This window comes from Rattus norvegicus, chromosome 5, assembly GCF_036323735.1.
Source record: "Rattus norvegicus strain BN/NHsdMcwi chromosome 5, GRCr8, whole genome shotgun sequence".
In the NCBI taxonomy this organism is placed as follows: domain Eukaryota; kingdom Metazoa; phylum Chordata; class Mammalia; order Rodentia; family Muridae; genus Rattus; species Rattus norvegicus.
In genome coordinates this window covers 66,345,111-66,364,687 of record NC_086023.1, presented here as the reverse complement: position 1 = coordinate 66,364,687, position 19,577 = coordinate 66,345,111, and the positions used below count along the sequence as shown (strand labels likewise).

The window sequence follows — 19,577 nt, the reverse complement described above, 5'->3', positions numbered from 1 at the left end:
ACCACACTCCTGGGCATGTCTGTGGTGTTTCCAGAGAGGATTCAATAAGGAGAGGAGACCCTCAGCCCGAATGTGAGGGGCATGTCCCATAGACTAGGGGTCCAGATGGAATAAAATTAGAAAAGGGAGAGCTCCTGGCTCAGGCATGCACTCTGTTTTCTGGAGAACATGAGCTGTTCTGTACTGGACCACCATGTGGCTGGAGCCTCTGACCCCTGACCCTTAACCCACCATGGGCTCCCACCCCGATGAGCTGAAATCTCTGAACCAAAAGCCAAAGCAAATCCTTCCCCCTTTCCCCGGGCTTTAGTCACAGCAACAAGAAGGATAACAGAATTCAGTAGAAAACTTGGCTCAGGGTGGTGAACTGAGTTATCAAGGGTATTGCAAGGTGTCAGTAGAGAAACACGGAAGGAGCCCCAGATACATGGCCTTTTTTTCTGCCTGGGTTCCTTATAGGGCAGTCTGCTGGGTTTGCTCCTGGGCTTTGAAGTAATGATAATTTCAGCTCAGTAACCCCTACAGACTACAGTCTCCTTGGTTTTATGGAGACCTTCCATGCAGATGTGCCAAAGCCAGCTGATAGTGAAAGAGAGACATAAGAAGCCAATACCATGGTGTGTAGGACTTCAAACACAGCCGGTTTCTGGATTCTAGGCAAAAAGCGACTATATCCTCAGAGTCTTCAAGGGTTCTCTGATGCTATCACATGAGCCTCGTTCCAAAGCAGATCGGGATAGAGAAGAGATGGGGACCATAGTGACGACATCATCAAATTTCTCTTCTAACTTATGGGAAAGGCAGAAGCTAGGCCTACATAAACAGTTCCAGCCCAGTGAGATTACTCAAAGACGGCTCTTAGGAGCTCAAGTTTCCCCAGAAATTCTGGGTAGTTGAGAAAATTTCAGAGGACGCTCTTTCTTGTGGGTGCCTCAGAACCTTCCGTGGCAGATGAATACCACAAATACCCTGGGTCCTGAAGACCTCATGCTTCAGTCCTGGGAGAGCTGGAGGCAGACACTTCAGTGCAAACGGAACAATATCCAAGGATGCTGCTCTCTAGAAGTCTCCTCTGCTACCCTCCCAGATGTGCTCTGCAGCTGGGAAAACAGACCAATCCCACCTGGGATAAAGGTGGCAGGGTTAGCTGTTCAACTTAACGTGGGAAAAAGAAAGGATGCCTCTATTTATGCTATGCATCATAAATAATCTACTAGATACACTCTTAACGACCATCTACACTTTGATGATAAGTTCACATTTGATAATAATGGTCTTATTTATCAGTATTAAATTGCCCAGGCAAATAAATTGAGTCTTGCTCATTATGCATGGTGGGAAAACAACTCACTTTGACCTGGGCATGATAGTACACAGCTGTAATTCCAGCATTTGGGAGGATGAGGCAGAAGGATTAGAGTTCAAGGTCATTCTAAATTTTATGGAGTTGGAGGTTAGCCTAGGAGGCACGGGACTGCCCTCCCAAGTTGGATAATTACCAGGGGTTATAGCACAGATTAATGGCATGAGAAAAGACTTCCTACAATTCAGTTTATCCAGCCATGGGCGGTGCTGCCTAGGTGTTGTCAATAAGGATGTGTGGGCCAAAAAAGGACACTGTTGGAGTCAGGGATCAAATGTATCACTGGGGCTGATGTCTCATAAGGACCGGAGACACTCATTTCCTTCACAAATGAAGTCATTTATGTGACTGTATGCCAGACTGTTTTCCATTCAACTCTCCAAAAGCAAATGTCTAAGTCCTTCTAGAATCTTCTTTTGCTTAACCCTAAAGCATACCATGTCCCCAGGACAACAGTGGGCCTCTTAGCAAATCCCAGGAATAAACCAGCAAAACAGATCTGCAGCAGTTACCCAGGGCAGAGTGGCGCTTCCTCCTTGCTGCTCTATTGAGCCAGCTGCAGCCAACAGGGGCGTCAGTATGCAGCACGGGGTGTCTTCAAGCACAGACAGCGTGGGAGGTTTAGCCGCTGCTTTGTAGGGGCGGACAAGGTAAGTGTGGGTTGGTGGGGCTTCCCGCAGACCTAGATTTCTTATGAAGCTGTTGTTTCCTATAAGATGACTCCCCTAAGATTGCACAGTTGTCTCTTTCTGAGAAATTCATTTGCAAAAAAAAAAAAAAATCAAGCTACTCTTTCAGCTAAGCATGCTCAGGGCTGATGGATGGAAGCTGGTATTTGATCCAGTGACTGTGGTGTCCTGGCAGGAGACATTTCAAACATGCTCATGGGGGTGACGTACAGGGCCCCTACCTCCTATGGAGGGGGTTTGTAGAACCTTCATTAACACGTCACTAGTGCAAAGTGTCTTTACTATCTCTCTTGGTATAAAGAGGTGTGTCTTCGTTATGTCTGGGTAGGCTACAGGGGCGAGAATTGCCTTCCCCCAGAGCCCAGCATAGACAGGCAGCTTCAGCAGACTGGAAGCAGGCTGAATAGAAATGGTAGATTGAAATGCTGTTTGAAGAATGTTCCACTTATTCATAAAAGACTAATAGAGGCTGTGCTAGGTTGGAAGAATATTTCAGCTCTAAGGCAGGATAAGAGTTCAGGGTACACAAGAATGCTAGCAACTTCTGTGTCACTGCTAAGAAAGTTCTCACCAGCAGTAACGCTGTGCTCACAGAAAGAGGAAGAAGGAAGGGTGCTGGAAATGTTGAGAGAAGTCAGGCATAATGGAACACACGTGTAATTCTAGCACTAGATGGTGGGTGGAGGGATCACAAGTCTGAGGCCAATCCAGCCTAGGTAGCGTGACCTCATCTCAACCAACCCCAAACAAAACACTGACCCCAATGAAAGACTGAGGAGGAGGACATTCCGTACCCCCTCACCTTCTCTATGCCCCTGTCTTCGGCTTCAGCTATTCCGTTAGCCACAGGCTGAAGTTATTGAATGGAAAATTCCAGAAATAAGCAATTCACAGGTTTTAGAGTACACAGCATTCTGAACAGAACAATACAATCTTACAACTTCCTACTCCATCCTACCTAGGATATAAGCTATCTCTTGGTCCAGCGTATCCATGTTCTATACACTACCTACCCATCAGTATCTTAGCTGCCATCTCAGTTATCAGACCATTATTCACCCATTCATTGACCCTTGTGTTACCTAATAATGGCTCTGAAGTAGACAGCAGTGATGTAGTGATGCCGCTATTTTACTACAGTATATTGTTATGATTGGTCAATTATTACAGTTAACCTTTCACTGTGCTTAATTTAGAAACTAAATAGCTCTGTGTGTGTGTGTGTGTGTGTGTGTGTGTGTGTGTGTGTGTGTGTGTGTGTGTGTGTGCGCGCGCGCAAGGAAAGCAACAATATAAATGTGTAGAGAGGAGTCTTGTAAAATGACTCTTAGGACAAAAGAGGGTCACTGTATCTGACCTGGGCCTTGATGACAAAAAGACGTGGCATTCCAGACAAGGCAGATACCACATGCAGAAGCTTAGAAGCTCCTAGAGGGGACCACAGAGCAACTGGTTTGTTGCTCAGAGCTGTAGAAGTGAGCAGCAGGTCACGTGCTACAGAACAGTTGGTGCCAACCAAGAAAGGCATCAGGTCTTTGCCCAAGAGTCTGCCATAGGTATTTTCTCAGGAGCCGGTGAGCACCTGCGACAGGAAGGTGGACAGGCACAGGTGGAAGATGACTGTAGGAGAGGACATCAGGGAAGGCCCTAATGCTACAGGGTGGGCAGGAAGAGAAGAGCGTCTGGTCAGGATGCACAGGAAGGTCATAGGTAGGCCACGGGGTAGATGGTGTCACTACTGTCCACTGATGCTACAGCACACAGGAGTGGGAAGGAGAAACAGGAGAGGGGACTGTGAGCCCAATGGTGAGTCATTCCATAGAGGTGAGGAAAGAGACTGGCCAGGTTGGAGTCCTGTGTGGGAACCTCACACTGTCTCCTACCTTCTCTCCTTTCATTCCAGGCTGGCCAGAGGCTCCATCAAGTCCAGGCTGTCCCTCAGGGCCCTGGGGAATATCAGTGACAATCAGCTCACAGAATCTCTGCTAAAAACCACACAAACCCCTAAAATACGAAGGAACAAAGGTTGGGGAACCTGAGGCCAGCAAGCACAGGGCTTGCTGCTTGTCCTCAAGACAAGCACCCTCTATTCTCTAGGTTACTCACTCAGAACTGTACCCGGGAGCTCTGTACTTGAAGGACATCGGGAGCAGACAGGAAAAGATCTCCAAGGCTTTCCCACACCACACCCTAATGGTGGTATACTATGGTAGATTCCAAAGGCCTCCATGAGGCTGCATCCCCCTCCCCCAACACAGACACAGACACAGACACACACACAGACACACACACACACAGACACACAGACAGACACGACACACACACAGACACACAGACAGACACACACACAGGCAGATAGAAGACACACACACAGGCAGATAGACAGACACACACATAGACACACAGACACACACACAGACACACACACACAGACACACACACAGACACACACACAGACACACACACAGACATACACAGACAGATACACAGACACACAAACACAGACAGACACACAGAGACAGACACATAGACAGACACAGACAGACAGACAGACAGACAGACAGACAGACACAGACACACACACACACACACACACACACACACACACAAATCCCCACATAAATCAGGAAACTGGTGCATATAGAATGTTTCCTTGGAGTCTCAGGAATGATTCAGATGGGGAAGGAAGGTTTTGGTGTCCAGCCTTGGGTAGAGCTGGGTCTGTAATCTGTGTGAAAGGAAGTCGTATGATTGAAGAGTGAGGGAGGAGGCTTCAGTCGCTCACCTGGGGTCCTGGCTCACCAGGAGCTCCATCCTCTCCAGGAGACCCAGGAGGTCCCACGAAAACATCAGTTCCTGGTTTCCCTGGAATCCCAGGTGATCCCGGTGGGCCTGGGGGACCTGGAGGACCCTGAAAGGCAGTTTATTAGAAGCAATGAGAGAGGCTGAGTACCAAGCATGTGTTCTACCTTCTTTCCAATCTTTGAAACAAACCGATAAGGAAGGATTGGGGTTCCTTGCACAGGGAGAAACTGAGGCTCAAGAAGACAACCTGACTCAAGGACTCAAACTCACGCAGTTGAAAAAGCAGGGAGCTGGCATTTGAATGTATGGCTTTCCAAGCAGATCACACCATGCTTTCTCCCAAATGGTATATACAATAAAGAGCCAATTATCTGGAGTCCCAGAGGAGCTCTGGCTAATTCAGCTTTCTAATTGTCTATAAGGTCAGCCAAACAGCCTGTGTTTGGCCTCATCCTGAAATGCTTACCAAAGGGGATTTGTTTCCTCAGCCTCCTGCTGGGCTGTCAGATCTCACCAGCCCAGAATGTTCTTGGTAGATCATTGGGCTTTCACACCACCCATTCATTGAGCCCGGGACCTTTCCAGCCCTGGGCATGAGTAACGGCCAGGGCCAGCTAAGTGGAGCTTCAAACTAGGGTAGCACAGGGCTCAGGGGAAAGGGCTGGAAAGAGGACTAGGCCCAAGGATGGGGCAAGAGCTGCCTCAAGAACCAGCCACAGCCACATTTCCCTGTGGGCAATTTAAAGAGGACTGGCAGAGCCCAGCCTTGGGCAGGCCAGATGTGCCACAGGCACCAAGACTGGACCAACATGGCAGACTTGGAACCAGGGAGAATTTTATACTGGAACCTGAGTGTGAACTGAGATCCAAACAGAAGAAACCAGGGTAAGTCTTTCATAAAGAAAAAGGACAGTGGGAGACATGGTTAGAGGTGAAGGCCAGGGAGCAAACCTGCTGTGAAGAAGAATGGAACTGATGCCGGGGAAGGAGGAGGGTGGTGAAGGGGGCTTGCAACACACATCCAGGCTCAAGCTTATTGAAAACGAGGTGAAAATATCAAACATGTATGAAGTAAAGGGGAGTGTATGGTGACCTCCACACACAAGAGCCAACAGTTCCCAAGGGGCCAACCTACAGTCACGGCTGCCTGACCCACAACCTTCCCTCCCAGGGCCCTAACACCAGCCTCCCCCAAACCCTTAGTACTCACTCTCAACAGATCTTCATTGCCCACAATGTCTCCAGAGCCTGAGCCCACGTCCACGCCCCAAACAGGGTCTGACCCCTCGGCCTCCACTCCTGCCTGAAGAAAGAAGAAATTCCCACATGCAGATCCGACCTCCAGTCTCCATAGACAGCTATGCCACCTCAAGCACTCATATTCTATAGCCTTAAAATGTCTATGGCCAACTTTTCTTCTGGCCTCCCCTCCCCTTTCCAGCTGAGTCCTGCCTCAGCCTCCCCAAGGTTCAGCCTGCCAGTGACCTGGACTCAGCTTCCTTTCAACCCCTTCTGTTGCCTCTCCAGGCTTAGTTCCTAGGTATCCTCCAGTGTGAAACCATCCTGCAGGTAAGGACTTGGGTATAAGTTTATTTGAGTGTCAAATATGTCTATGCCGAGCCCTCACCGAGAGGTTCAAGGAGGATCAGGATTGTAGGTTAGAGCTAGGAGCAGGACTCACTGTCCTGTGGCCATCAGAAGGGAGTTGTGATGGCTTGAATGAAAATGGCCTCCATAGGCTCCCATGTTCGAATACTTGGTCCCCAAATAGTGGAACCATTTGGGAAGGATCAGGAGGTGTGACCTTGTTGGAGAAAGTGTGTCACTGGGTGTGGGCTTTGAGGTTTCAGAAGCCCACCCCAGGCCCAGTGTCAGTCTCTCTTGGCCTGAAATTTGGGGATCAGAAGTAATCTCTCATCTTCTCTCCAGAACCTGCTCGCATGCCTAGCTTCTGTGATGACGATAGACTAGCCCTCTGAGGCTGTAGGCAAGCCTCCAATCAAATGCCTCCTCTTATAAGTTGTGTTGGTCGTGGTGCTTCCTTACAGCAATAGACGAGTAACTAAGGCAGCGATAGTAGTACTACAGGTAAGGAAGTCGGCTGAAGGCTGTTGCTTTCATCTGATGGAGGAGGGAATACCTCACAGCTAAGTTCAGGGAACTTGGGAAGGCCTAGATGGGAAGCAGAGAGGGACCCATTGAGGACATTCATGGTTTCCAGGATGTCAAACCTAGAGATTGGAAGCCCTGAGAAAGAATCAGGTCTTGAGCCAGGGACTAATTAGGGTACCCTTCTTGCCCTGTCAGGGGTCCAGAAAACATAATGATGTAAGTGAAAAATGGAACTGAACTCTCCAGGGCTCCAGGACAGTGGAAGCCTGAGGTCTGACTGAAGGAGCCATGGAGTCTGGAGGTCCAGGGAGTCTCCCTGCTCCACAGCAGCGTCCTAAAGAGATGATCAGTGACGCATCTCTCGCTGCTCCCCTCCTCTCTGGAGAAACTGTTCACCTTTAATCTTTCAACTCAAACTGAAGAAAGGCATTTTCTTTTATAAGGATGGCCCAAGGCAGACCCTGTCACCCTGCCCCCTGCAGCCACCACTCCGCTGGCGGGTTTGTTCCTGCACCCCACTGTAAAAGAAGCAGCATGCAGGATAATCTGCACGCACATGCACACACATCGCACAAACCCGGGTGTTGCCTGAGGATTTCCTCAGCCCTTGTTTGGGCCCTGCCAGAGGCTTGGCATCTGGAACCAGCGAACTGCTCATTCCTCTGCCTTCCTTAGACCACAGGCTTCTCCAGGGAGCCCTTCCGGTCTCACAGCCTGCCATAACTGGTGTTCAGGAAATGTCTTTAGATGTCAGAAGTGTCCGTGTGAGGAGAAAGAGATGGGAAGGAAGGGAGGAGGGGCTGAGGGGAGGAGAAGGGTGAGCCTCTGAGAGCTCAGCTGTCCAAAAGCCTCCAGAGAAATGGCTGTTCTGACAAATAAGATGAATGAATGGTTCAGCCAAACAAAAGGACAGTGCAGAGGGCCATTGAACGCCCAGTGTGGGTGTTGGGAGGCTTCTTCTTAGGGCTCCCTGAATTGCCTGCCCTTTGAACCCTGCTGCCTCGGAAGTTCCCTGAAGTGGCAGAGATGGACCAAGGAGAACACCTCACCCCCAGGCCACTGGCTGCCCTGGAGATTGCTCTCTAAGGGAGATGAGAACAGAGGCCCAACAGAGATGGAGAGAGGCCAGAGCAGGAGTCCTGGGGAATCACAGTTGGGATCACAGGGATGTTGGAATAGCCTGCCCTAGCAGTTCTTCCAGAAGACAACCTCTGTGGTGATGGACCTCCTGGCAGCTGAGCCACGGGTAACCCCCATCACCTCAGGTCTACTGAGGTCCTCCAGCTGCCCAGAGACCATCCGGGTCCAGTGTCTTCTTCTTAAACCACCTCTCAAGAGGAAAACTAGGGACGGGACATGTGACTCAGCAGGACGTTCCACAACAGACAGGGAAGCTGGGGCCCACCGAGCTCAAAGGACTCAGCCAATGGAAGGACTTCATTTCACACTTGGTGGGCTTTGCTGACTAACTTCTGGGTCCTGTCTGATCATGGCGGCTGGGCTGTAGACAGTACAAAAACTCAAATCACGACGTCCAAGGACCATGCTCTCACCCCTGTTCCCAGGAATTACGTGAGCATAGCCCTCTCTGCTCTTCATGGGATACGGAATTGCATGTAACTAATTTATGGAGCAGGTATGAAGTGCTAGGCAACGTTTTCCGCTCATGAACTCGTTGGCTCTCATGAGTCATGCGGCAGGAACCAACCCCGCTGTCTGTGGTCCTTGAGCTTTGCGGCAGAACAGAACACGGAGATATAAAACGTTTGCAGGTGAGCAGAGTCAGGCTTGTCCTGTACCCACTGCACTGCATGGCCCCTGTGACTCAAAATGATTCTGAGACTATTACAGGGTAGGTGTCGCTTGACTGAGCTTAAGTTCTCCACACAGAAACTGGGGCATCAGTTTCTGTTCGTAGCACTCACCTGACACATGAGCTTGGCAGTCATCTGTCTGTACGACTTGCATGCCTGGATGCTGCGTATTGCTCTGTTGCTCATTCTCTTACCCTATCTCTTCCTTCTTGTCTCCGTCCTGTGTCCCCTTCTTCTCTTTCCCCTCCCCACACCCCTTCTCTCCCTCCCTGCTCCTCTTACGCACCTCCCCCTCATCCTCTTCTCAGAGGTTTACAAAAGACTCTGGGGTTAGAGAGATGTCTCAGCAATGAGACCGGTTGCTACAGGATCTCAGGGATTAGAGCTTGGATCCCGGCACTGGACAACAATCCGGGCATCCTTCACAGGCTCTTGACAGTAATGCTTTGTGTGTTTGCCCCGTTTGTTTTTGTTTTGCAAGGGGGTGGGGAGATAGCTTGTTGCTACAGCTTGCTGACTTCAAGTCTAGTTGAGAAGAGGAGGCAGGGGGCTCAGGTTGAGAGAGAAGCCTTACCTCAAAAGAACAGCTAACGAACGGCAGGGAACAGCTGGCACCCTGTTTTGGCTTCCACTCGTGTACCTATGGCTGCTGCCCCTCTCCAAATAAATAAATTAATTAAAATATTAATTTTAAAATCCTGTCATAAGGGCTAGGAATGTCACTCCGTGGTAGAAAGCTGGCCTAGCGTGTACAGGGATTTATGTTCAACCCATGGCACTACAGAGACTAGACCAACACCAGTGGGAGAAAAATCTACTGTAAAAACTTAAAAAGTTCCCCAGGAAAAAACAACATCCAAAGAACCCAGCCACACTGCCACGGTCCCACCACTCAGAAGCAACACTGCTAACACTGAAGGAGGGCGTTTCCTCCTAGAGTATGTATTTCCAAACAACCCAGACCACACAGCACACTAAAATTTATAACCATCTTCTTTCACTTAGCGTGGCACCCTAGCGTTTTCTCCAACGTTGAAGACAAATGAGAATAATTTTAATGTCCCCATGATTTGAATAGACTTTAATTTGATTAGTCTCCCTTGGCTAGCTAATTAAACCAGTCCCAAGTTTCCTCTATTACAGACAGATATTAAGCTTAATGTCCTAGTAAACAAACCCTTTGTTACATAGCAGTCTATCTCCATTGCGAAGGATGCTTGAGACCAAATTCCTGGTTGCAGTTGCGTGGTGGCTAATTTCTGGTTGTTAATATGCAGTTTTATCATCATTAATATATGTGGACAGAGTTTCCCAGAAGCACTAAGCCCCACCCACTCACCCCCTACCCTCAACCCGCCAGTATGGCTGGCCCCGACAGCCTGACTTCTCAGAACAGAGAACTCAAGGATACAAGGATGATTGGCCCAGTCCTCCCGACCCACAAAAAAAATCAATGGCAAACCAAAAAAAGAAGGCAGGGGACAGAGATGAAAAGACCCCTGAGAGATGAATCTGTTAGGTCCAAAGGAGACTCCAATTCCCCAGACTCCAAAAGGCAGCCCAAATATCCAGAAATGGGCTCTACCTAGATAGGAGAATTTCTGGTGGTTAGATAAAAGCCAGCATCCCTCAGGGACTTGTGAAGCTGGCTCCCCTCTAACAAAAGGAATCATTTCCCTTGCCTTGGACCAAAGGCACCTACAGCTACCTGTGGTACCTGTTAGCATATCAAAGTGCATACATACTGGTCTCTAGGCTCACTCAGTATCACAGTCTCTCTCTCTTTCTGTCTCTCTCTTTCTCCTCTGGACTCTTCCTCTGGCTATGCTCTCTCTCACATACATACATACATACATACATACATACATACATACATACATACATACATATGTATGCACACACACATACATATATATCCTCCCTTAACTATAGGAAATCATGTCCTCAGTTTACAGAGTATCAACACATATAATATGTACACTGAGGAGGACTCAGAGTCCAACTAACTGACAAGGGACATTGAAAAGTCAACCTAAGTATTAGAGAACACGAAGAGGCTACTGCTAATTTTGTTAGATGGATGATACTGTGATTATAATAAAATCAAACTAACCAAACAACTCTAAGGTCCCAAATCAATCGATTGGTGAGGGCAACTCTAACCACTGAGAAAGGAAGCCGAATGGGAACCAACTAGTCACCGGGAGATGCTCTCTGGCAAGAGCCATTCAGGATTCTCAGAGGCCTCTCCTGACCTCTGCAGTCCCTAAGCAGAGGCTACCAGAGCACTTCAGCTGAGGGATCACATGGCTGGACCTTGAGTGGTGGCTTTCAGAGTGTCACTCCAACTGACACACCATGGCGGGTCACCAGCAGGAGGTTCTTCTTTTAACCATCTTCCCCTGAAGAGCAGCTCACCCAGGATTCACACAAGCCTGACTGAGTTGCCCACTTCTCTGAGTCAGTGACAATCTCTAAGCAGCCCACCTTATGTGTACGCAAGGATGGCTCTAAACATCTTCTGAACTGACTTCAGACCAGAAGCCAGCCTATAGTACCAATGGATGGCTCAAAGTCAAGAGTAGCAGCCCACAGCCTCAGACCCCCAGCTTGGAGCCCCCCAACACCCACCCACTCCCCACCCCCCACTCCCCCCTCAGGTCCACACACCATTCATGCTCCATGCCTCTATAGACCCTGCTCAGCGCTATATTCAGTGTTTATGCCCCAAGGAATTGCTAATCTCAATGCAATTCCAAAGGCAATTAGAGACTTAATCAAGGACCCTCTGTCTTTATGATTTACCTTTTCCTACCCAAACTATAGTCTGCTCTGGCTTGTTGGGCCAAAGTCCTCAAATACTGTCTTTACAAACCAAGATATGAACTGACCCTGAAAAGGTTGGGGTGGCCTTTCTCCACACTGAAAGATCTACTAACTGAGTCGAAACCCCAGGACACTTACCAGGGTGACCTGCCTCTCTGGAGTCACTGTGGGTTTGGAGAGCGGGGGCCCTATGGGGAGGGTGCTACCAGATCCCTCCTCGTCAGATTCCTCTGTAGAAGTCACCAGGTCTTCTCCATCTGTGGGTGCCTGTAAAAGACATCAACAGGAGGGGTTATTGTGACCCCACCCCACGAGGCTGCATGATTGGGGCTGTCAATTCAGTGGTGGCTGTCCAGTGTCAACATACTTTACCTACCAACATCCTCACACTTGGCTCAGTCACAGAAGTGACTCCTTGAAACCCTTCCCACTTTTGGGACATTGGTCTCTAGGAAAACTCATAGTCAAAACTAGGGTGTAGCAGACAGGGACAAAAGCCAGCAACCTGGTCCCTTTTTATCACTATCTTCCCTGTCCAGGTAGAGTTTCCCAAGATCTCACAACAGCGTTGATGTGTGTGTCTCTGCAGAGGACCTTAATGGCTCCTAGCATAGAATGCTGACCTTTCTGTCCCATGAATCAGAGAAGATACTCTCTGGGACTTACAGCAGTAAACACTTGCTCAGGGGCCACTGTGGTGGTGAGAGCAGCCTGAATGTCTGTAGGGGTCCCGCTGGCTTGCTCAAGGACCACTGTGGGTGTGAAGGCATCCAGGCTGTCGATGGCAGTCCCGCTGGCTTCCTCTTCCTCAAAGGCATTGAGGGGCACTTTGGACACAACTGTGGTTGACCATTCTTCACCGAGTGAACCCTGGAATAGAGCAGGCGTGAGATGATACCACAGGATCCCCATCCCCATGCACGTGCTACAGAAAGGGAACCACTGGGGCAATCAGACCTCAGTGGGTCCCCTGCCTCTTTCCTGTACTCACTGAGGAAGTACCTCAGTGTACAGGTCTCTGGGGCTCAGAATTAGAGTACACCTTTCTGGGCATCCTCAGTCCACCTCTGGCATCCACCCACCCAGCTCTCCACCTCTGCTCAGTGTATATCTTAGGCTAAGTTTGCCTACTTCTGGTCCTAGGGAGCACATCTCCTCTGCAGGCAGCCCTCCTATTTCCTAACACCTCTGCTAGCCAGGCTCCAGCTTCTATTAAGCTGACACTCAGTAGAGCTCTGGTCCCTGGTTTTCTCCTGCTGTGACACATACTATGTCTTTAAAGAAGAAAACGGATGAGTGGGACAGGAAGGAACTTTGAACTCCTCTGTGTAACAGTCAGGTGGCCTGGAGAATTCTGTCACTAGCCTGTGTGGATACAAGAGTAGAGCGGAAGGCTGCCTGCCTGGGTGCATTACAGACAGGAGAGCGAGCCTGTGGAGGAGCTTGGAGGTGGGTTGTTGACCTTGGTAGGCCCGCTGCCTTCATGGATTCACTCTGCAAATTAGTCCAGAACCTACCACTTGAGAGAGGCAAAGCAGTTCTGGGAAGTGGGATCGGCTGAGCTCCATCCCCACCGAGCTCCTGATCTGCTAGGGAGCCAGGGCTGCATTACACATGGAGCCTTTTACCAATTCGATTATATAGAGGTCTTCCAAGGATAAGGCCAGTGCCTTCCTGGAGAAGTGCTGTTAGGCTGACTCTGAAGGACAAGTGAAGGAAGGGGCGGGGAGTCTCTGTAGACAGGGAGTGTAGAAGACTGCAGCACAAAAAGACACTAAGGGGAGCTTGAAGCAGAAGGCCCTGGCTCAGGTCTGGAGCACAGAAGCCCCAAGGTGCAGCCAAAAGGGCCATGGACCAGACCCTGCTTGGTGTCTCAGAGGAGCTGGGTCAGTAGGTCAAGGTCAGAAGAGCCAAAAAGAAGAGGAGCAACACCCAGCCAGGTTCTGTGAGGGACTACTCGGGCAGGGTCCACACCACTGAATTACAGATTTATATAGAAAAACCAACAGGACTCCATTCTCATGTGACGGAAGGAAGAGGGGAGATAATTTCACATTAAGCAGCTGCGATGGGACTACCCCATTCACACGAGGTGGGAACCCAGGAGTGACCATGACAGGGAGGTTTGAATCTGACGGGTAGAGAGCTTCTATGGAGATGGTCACAGGGACAGATTGGTCCACTGTCCAGCTGGGATGTGTGTGTCCAGCCTTGTCTACACTGCAGGCACCCTGTTAGGCATGCCTGTCTATACCCTGCCAACCCACAGCAACACTGTCACGTCTTTCCCTCACATGTAGGGCATATGCCTGGCCCCTGATCTCTGCTGGTGGGGACAAAAGACTCTGTGCACAGGCCTAGGACTCCTCTCTACTCTTCTAACCACACGGGTTACTGGTCCTCTTCCCTCAGGCCCTGCTAGAACTCAGGGGTTGAGCCATATACTTAGAAGTCCTGGCAAATCCCACCTCTGAACTAGCATTGGTCAGAGAGGTGTCCCCCCACACCCTGGTTTGTGTGTGTTAAGACACACGCTGCTAGAAGGCTATTCCAGCTCTTCTCACTCCTTACCAGAGTGGCCTCTTCTCTTGGCTTCAGGGTTGGCCCTCCAGTGGGCAAAGTGCCAGCCTCTGTGTCCACATCAGTGCTGGTAGGCACCTCACCATCCCCTGATGCTGTTGTTAGATTTTCTAGATCCTAAATGGAAAGACATCCCTAAGGTCCAGGCTGGTGGACCACCACTTTGATCCATGTCTGTGGCTTTAAGGGACAGATAGCCAAGGCCCCCCTTGTACCTGTCTCCTGTCCCACCCTCACCTTCAAAGCACAGACACATCTAAGACCCGCCCTGAGTCTCTAACCTCACTACCTGCAACTGCCAACCACCAGTCGCCTGATGGCTTCCTACCTCCTGCTCCTCTAGCTCAGTGCCTCCGCGTTTAAAATTGCCCTCTTCCATGTCACTCGGAATCATGCTCACAAAATCAATGGGTGCTTCTCAGCCCCTCACTCACTGGAACTTTTGAAAAGATCGGATATGTTCATGGCCACCCATGCTCACCTGGACCTGGATTCAGCCTAGACCCATCCCCATGTACCCAGGCCAGCCTCCTCCGTCCTTTCTCTACTTAAGCCAAGGCAGTCTTTCTAGAATTCTAAGATTTCTTCACCCTCTCCTGAATGCCAATGGTTGCAACTTCACTACATGCTATTCGGCTACCCAGCAGAAGCCAACATGTGCTGGGTCTCTCCAGCCCCATCTTCTCAGCTTTAGGTGACATCAGGGCTCCCCCCTGCAGACTCCAAAGGCACCCCGTATTACTTCAGGTCCTGTGTGTGGCCTCTAGACCTTTGCTCCTCTGGCCCCCACCTCTAACATCTACCTATCCCATCTGCTTGGATAGTCTCCTCAGACTCTCAGGCTCACCTTCTAGCTCTCTCACCTGCAAGATGGGATATGGACGCCCTTTCTTCACTCACAAGTTGTTTTGGGAGTCCTGTGTCCCTTGGCCACTGTGACTTGGGAACTCAGCCTACCTATCCTATTGGCCATCAGCCCTGGCTAGCAGGACCAGTGTCTGGTGTGGCACGACACTCTACAAACCCCTCCCAGTGAGTGAATGCCCTGCAGCCCGTTGCTGCTACTCTGTGTTGGGTAGGCAGGAGGCTAGTGCCTGCTTCTACCAGGGACGAGCCCTAGCAGGGGAAGTACGTTTAAGCTACTCACCAGCATGTCTACTTCCCTGAAGCTCTGGGTAAACATGGCCAGGGTGGGGCTCCCAGTGGGCATACTGCCATTCTCTACTTCCAGGGCAGTGGTGACAGGCACCCTGGTCTCCCCAGTTGCTGTTGCTGATAACCCCTGAAAACAAGGACATGGTGAGAGACCTTGCTGTTGGTCCCTTAGCTCTGACCTACAAGTGTATGGCTGGAAAGTACTGAGTGCCTGGGTCTTCTTCCTACGCACACCCTGCCATCTGACATCCCTATAGCATCCTGGCACCTCCACCCTCGTGACTTCACAGTCTCAGACCAGTCCTAGACTTGCAAAATCTCCGAGACGCTGATGCCCCACATTTCATGCCAACATCTGTTTATGCACCCAGTGACCACAGGTCATTGATTCCTGAGTCAGCTGGCTCCAGCTCTGGACATTCTGTTTAGACACACAGATTTCCTGTGACCATTGCTGTACACCCATCCAGACACAAGGGTAATGGCATCGCACTTGTGATCCTTCAGCCATGCGCAGGCAGAACTCTGTCCCCAGTCCACTCCAGCCCTAACATGCCTTTCCCTCTTTCTCTGTAATTTCATTTCCTCGGGGCAATGAAAATATGTCTATACGCTCTCAGAACAAATAGGGAAATGGAACAGCTGTGGCTGCCAGCGTCATAAAAAGGGACACATTTGCCAGGAACAACGGTGCACACCTTTAACCCCAGCACCCAGGAGACAAAGGCAGGCAGATTTGTGTGAGCTTGAAGCTAGCCTGGTCTATAGAGTGGTCTACGTAGGAATGGCATGTTATTGTTGTTTTCTAGGGTTTTCATGTGTGTGATGAAGTAGGTCCGAGTGCACATGCGTGTATGGACATGTTCATACACATATGAGCCTGTGGTGACCAGAGGTTAATATTGGGAGTCTTCACCCATGGGTCCCCACCGCATTTTTGAGACAGGGTCTCTTGCTAAATCTGGAGCTTACGAGAGGCTGAATGACTACCACGCTTCTAGGACCCTCTTGTCTGTCTCCCTGTCATTCATACTGGGGTAACAGACATTTATCGCTAACCCCAGCCTTTCTGTGGGTGTGCTGGGGATTCACACTCAGGCCTTCACACTTGTCCCCAAACTCTGGAGTTGAGAAGATGGCACCATGCCTCTGTCAGATCAAGCTATTTCTCAAACTGGCTTTGTAGCTATGAAAGACCTTTGCTAAGGAGAGTGTGGGCACGCCTGCGGTTAACCCTGTTCTGTCCTGAGGGGACTGGGGCCTTCATAAGGATCCCATGCAAGGTGGTCACAGTCGAGAGCATGCTGCATTTGTATGTATCACCAATCATGGGAGAAGACAACCTGGGTTCTTTCCCCTCACCCTTGCTGGTGTGCCCCTGGAGCTTGACTACTATGCCTTTTCTATACGTTAGTCCTGATAACATTCAACTAAAACCGCTTCATGCTTCAGTCACCGTCAAACATGAAATAAGCAAATACATCCTCGTTAGGTTATCAAATCAAATTTACCACCCACTTACCTGACCGTCAGTGACGTTCAGCAAGGCCCCATCCCCTGAACCACCATCAGTACTGGGGTTCCCATCCACAGTACGGACCTCCAGGGTATCATTCAGGATTTCACCAGACCCTACAGGAAGCAGAAATGGTGATGTCAATAACTGTGCAGTCTTGGAAGAGAGCGCGGCAACTCTGTACAAGGTAACTTGGGAAGATGTCCATGATTCTACAGTTCTACAGCCTAGAGAACAGGGCAAGGCCCTAGGGCCTGGTGGCTTCCGTCATGGGTTGCTGTCTGGAATCCTGCTTTGCCATGCCCCAGAATGTGAGTTGGCGCAAATATCTAACTGTGCCTCAAGTTCCTTCACCTGTGAGTGGAGATCATGACTCCTACCTTGGAGGGTGAAACTATTCTAATGACTATGCATTATTCACCTAGCTGATATGAGGTGAGTGCTGTGAACAGCTCCCGACACCAGCAAGCCACTCACAAATACTCATGAGCATTGGAGGCATGTGGAAGAGGAAAAAGGGCTACGTACGAGTTACACATTTCCCATCCTTCCGTGTGGTTATTCTCTTACATATGTGCGTTATGTAGTGATTATTACTTAGCACACATATTATTTATGTAGGTGTCCATACATCACGTGTATTTACAGCTAAATCCAGTGCTGAATAATTACTTGCGTCTTCCCGATTACAGGGGTGGAAAGAAAAGAGATTATTATCATTTTGTCACCAGCGGCGCCGCTGTCCCTAAACTCTACGATGACTGAATTGTTACCACATACACATCTGCGGAGAGAGCTTCAAAAGACAAATGGATTCCTAATGCAAAGAAGAGATTACAGTAAGATGAATGGCTGTTTGCCAAGCTGTCTCTTCTCTAGGAACTGTGCCACCAACCTCTTGCTGGGCCAGAATTCCACACTCTCAGCTTCCTTGGTAACACCCCAGGGCAGGTATCTTACTCTAATCACAGCTTTAAAATAATAATTATTATTATTGTTAATTACTAGTATTAGTAGTAGTAGTGTTAAGGACTGAACATTGAATCTCCTGCAAGCTAAGGAGTACTATGTATGTCTGCCCCTCCCCTTTCTCTTTATATTTTTAAGAAAGGGTCTTACTAAGTTGCCTAGGCTGGTGTTGAACTTATGATCCTGTGGGCGTCTCCTAATTGGCAATGATTGCAGGCCTGTGCTACCAGGTCTGTCTCATTATGCTTCCCCTTCTGCAGAGGAGTCCAGTCACAGTGAAAGTAGTGATTGGGAGCGGTTTGTAAGCCAGGCAGGTAGTCTCCAGACCAGACTTCCTTTTACATGTAGCATTTACATATGCCCTAATGTTTCCAGCAGTCTATGTCATGTCCTGTCCCCCCTCCCCTGACACCCCGTCCCCCTACCTCTCAGAATTCTAGGAATGTTATGTCTGGCATTGGCCGGTGTCTGGGTCCTCCCTGCTCTGACCACTAGGGGGTGCTATGCAAGAAGTTACTGGCCCCCAGAGTCACCCTGGATGGAGCTGGGACAGACACTGTCAGAAAGCATGGCTCAAATATCAGACAGCTTTCCCCATGCAGATGACACTTGGACTACAGGCTCCTTTCTCATCACCATCTGGACTACGTCCTCACCAAGAAAAGGAGCACTTGGGCTAGCTCTGGGAAAGCACTTGGGCTAGCTCTGGGTCTCCCCCTTGGTTGTTTGTCAACTGGATAGGGAGCAAAGCTGTCCCTGGGTACAGGTAAGAGGCCTTGGCCTTCCTCAGGTGGCCTCCATTTGGATCTCACCTTTTTAGACTGGAAAAGCCACCCTGCCTATTTCCTGACTCAGAGGTCCCAACTCACTCAACAGTATCCACAACTGATGATGTTTTTGTGTTTCCAGGACCATAGAAACCGCAGGGCATCCTACCCTCCCGTTCACCAGGAAGCAAGGATGGTTACGACTCCCCAAAGAGGACGAAGGGGGGTTGCAGTCTCAGCCATGTCCCCAGGCCCACAGCAAATAGACAGCCACGCAGGGCTTCCTTCGAAGTTGGCTGGGACTCCTTCTGCTCTCCCGGCTTCCTACTGCCACCTCTTCAAGACTCCTGAGTCTCACTGTAACGTTATTAAATTATTTATAGTTTTCCTGTCTAGTCCTCTCTGTGTCTTGCCCACAGATTCCCCAAGTTCAGTTGTTAAAATAACTCATTAGCCAACGGCAGAAGCAAAGACAGCGAGGATCACTACTACTGCGAAAGATGTTTTGAGACACAGAAGTTAAACAGAGAGAATCAAAACCACATGCAGTCCTACCCCACACGGGATGTTGTACCAAATGGGTAATGTATCTCTCACACACGTGAATAACATGTGTTCATAGTGTTGGCCGCAGTGGTTTTGAAATCTGCACGTCCCAAACCCACTAGACCATCCCCATCCCCTGGATGAAGGACACTGTGCTTTCTCCACCCATCCTTCGACAGGCAGTTTCAGCCATCTTGTCCCTGCCTCTCAGAGCCCTGGCCTCGGCTGCAGCTAGGGCTACAAATGACTGCTCACCTAGAAAGGGTATTCTCAGGCCATGGGGGCACGCTATCCTGCTGCTTAGGGGGAAGCATAGATGTCCCCTGGGCTTTTGCTTGTGCACCTTAGTGTGTGTGTGGCGGGTGGATAGAGGAGCAGCAGGTGGGGGTCATTCACCCGCTGGATGACCATGCCTGTTTCTGGTCATCCGTTAGC

At 49.7% G+C, this 19,577-nt stretch overlaps 1 protein-coding gene and 1 long non-coding RNA gene across 3 annotated transcripts in view; one reads left to right on the top strand and one right to left on the bottom strand.

Annotated features, from left to right (window-relative positions):
• The window catches only part of Col15a1 (collagen type XV alpha 1 chain), a 105,627-nt gene that overhangs the window by 38,485 nt on the left and 47,565 nt on the right, over positions 1-19,577 (bottom strand). The window contains exons 7-14 of the mRNA NM_001100535.2: positions 16,867-16,976; positions 15,337-15,471; positions 14,181-14,306; positions 12,276-12,479; positions 11,748-11,876; positions 6,068-6,160; positions 4,838-4,963; positions 3,936-3,998 (exon numbers count right to left, since the gene is read on the bottom strand). Coding sequence (NP_001094005.1) covers positions 3,936-3,998; positions 4,838-4,963; positions 6,068-6,160; positions 11,748-11,876; positions 12,276-12,479; positions 14,181-14,306; positions 15,337-15,471; positions 16,867-16,976 — 986 coding nt within the window. The remainder of the gene's footprint in view (positions 1-3,935; positions 3,999-4,837; positions 4,964-6,067; positions 6,161-11,747; positions 11,877-12,275; positions 12,480-14,180; positions 14,307-15,336; positions 15,472-16,866; positions 16,977-19,577) is intronic.
• Positions 1,894-18,982, top strand: LOC120102870 (uncharacterized). Of its 2 annotated transcripts, none has more exons than XR_005504747.2 (3): positions 1,894-2,013; positions 17,553-17,699; positions 18,739-18,982. It is a non-coding gene; the product is annotated as an uncharacterized LOC120102870 (long non-coding RNA). The 2 variants fall into 2 exon arrangements; XR_005504748.2 differs by lacking the exon at positions 1,894-2,013 and adding an exon at positions 5,582-5,742.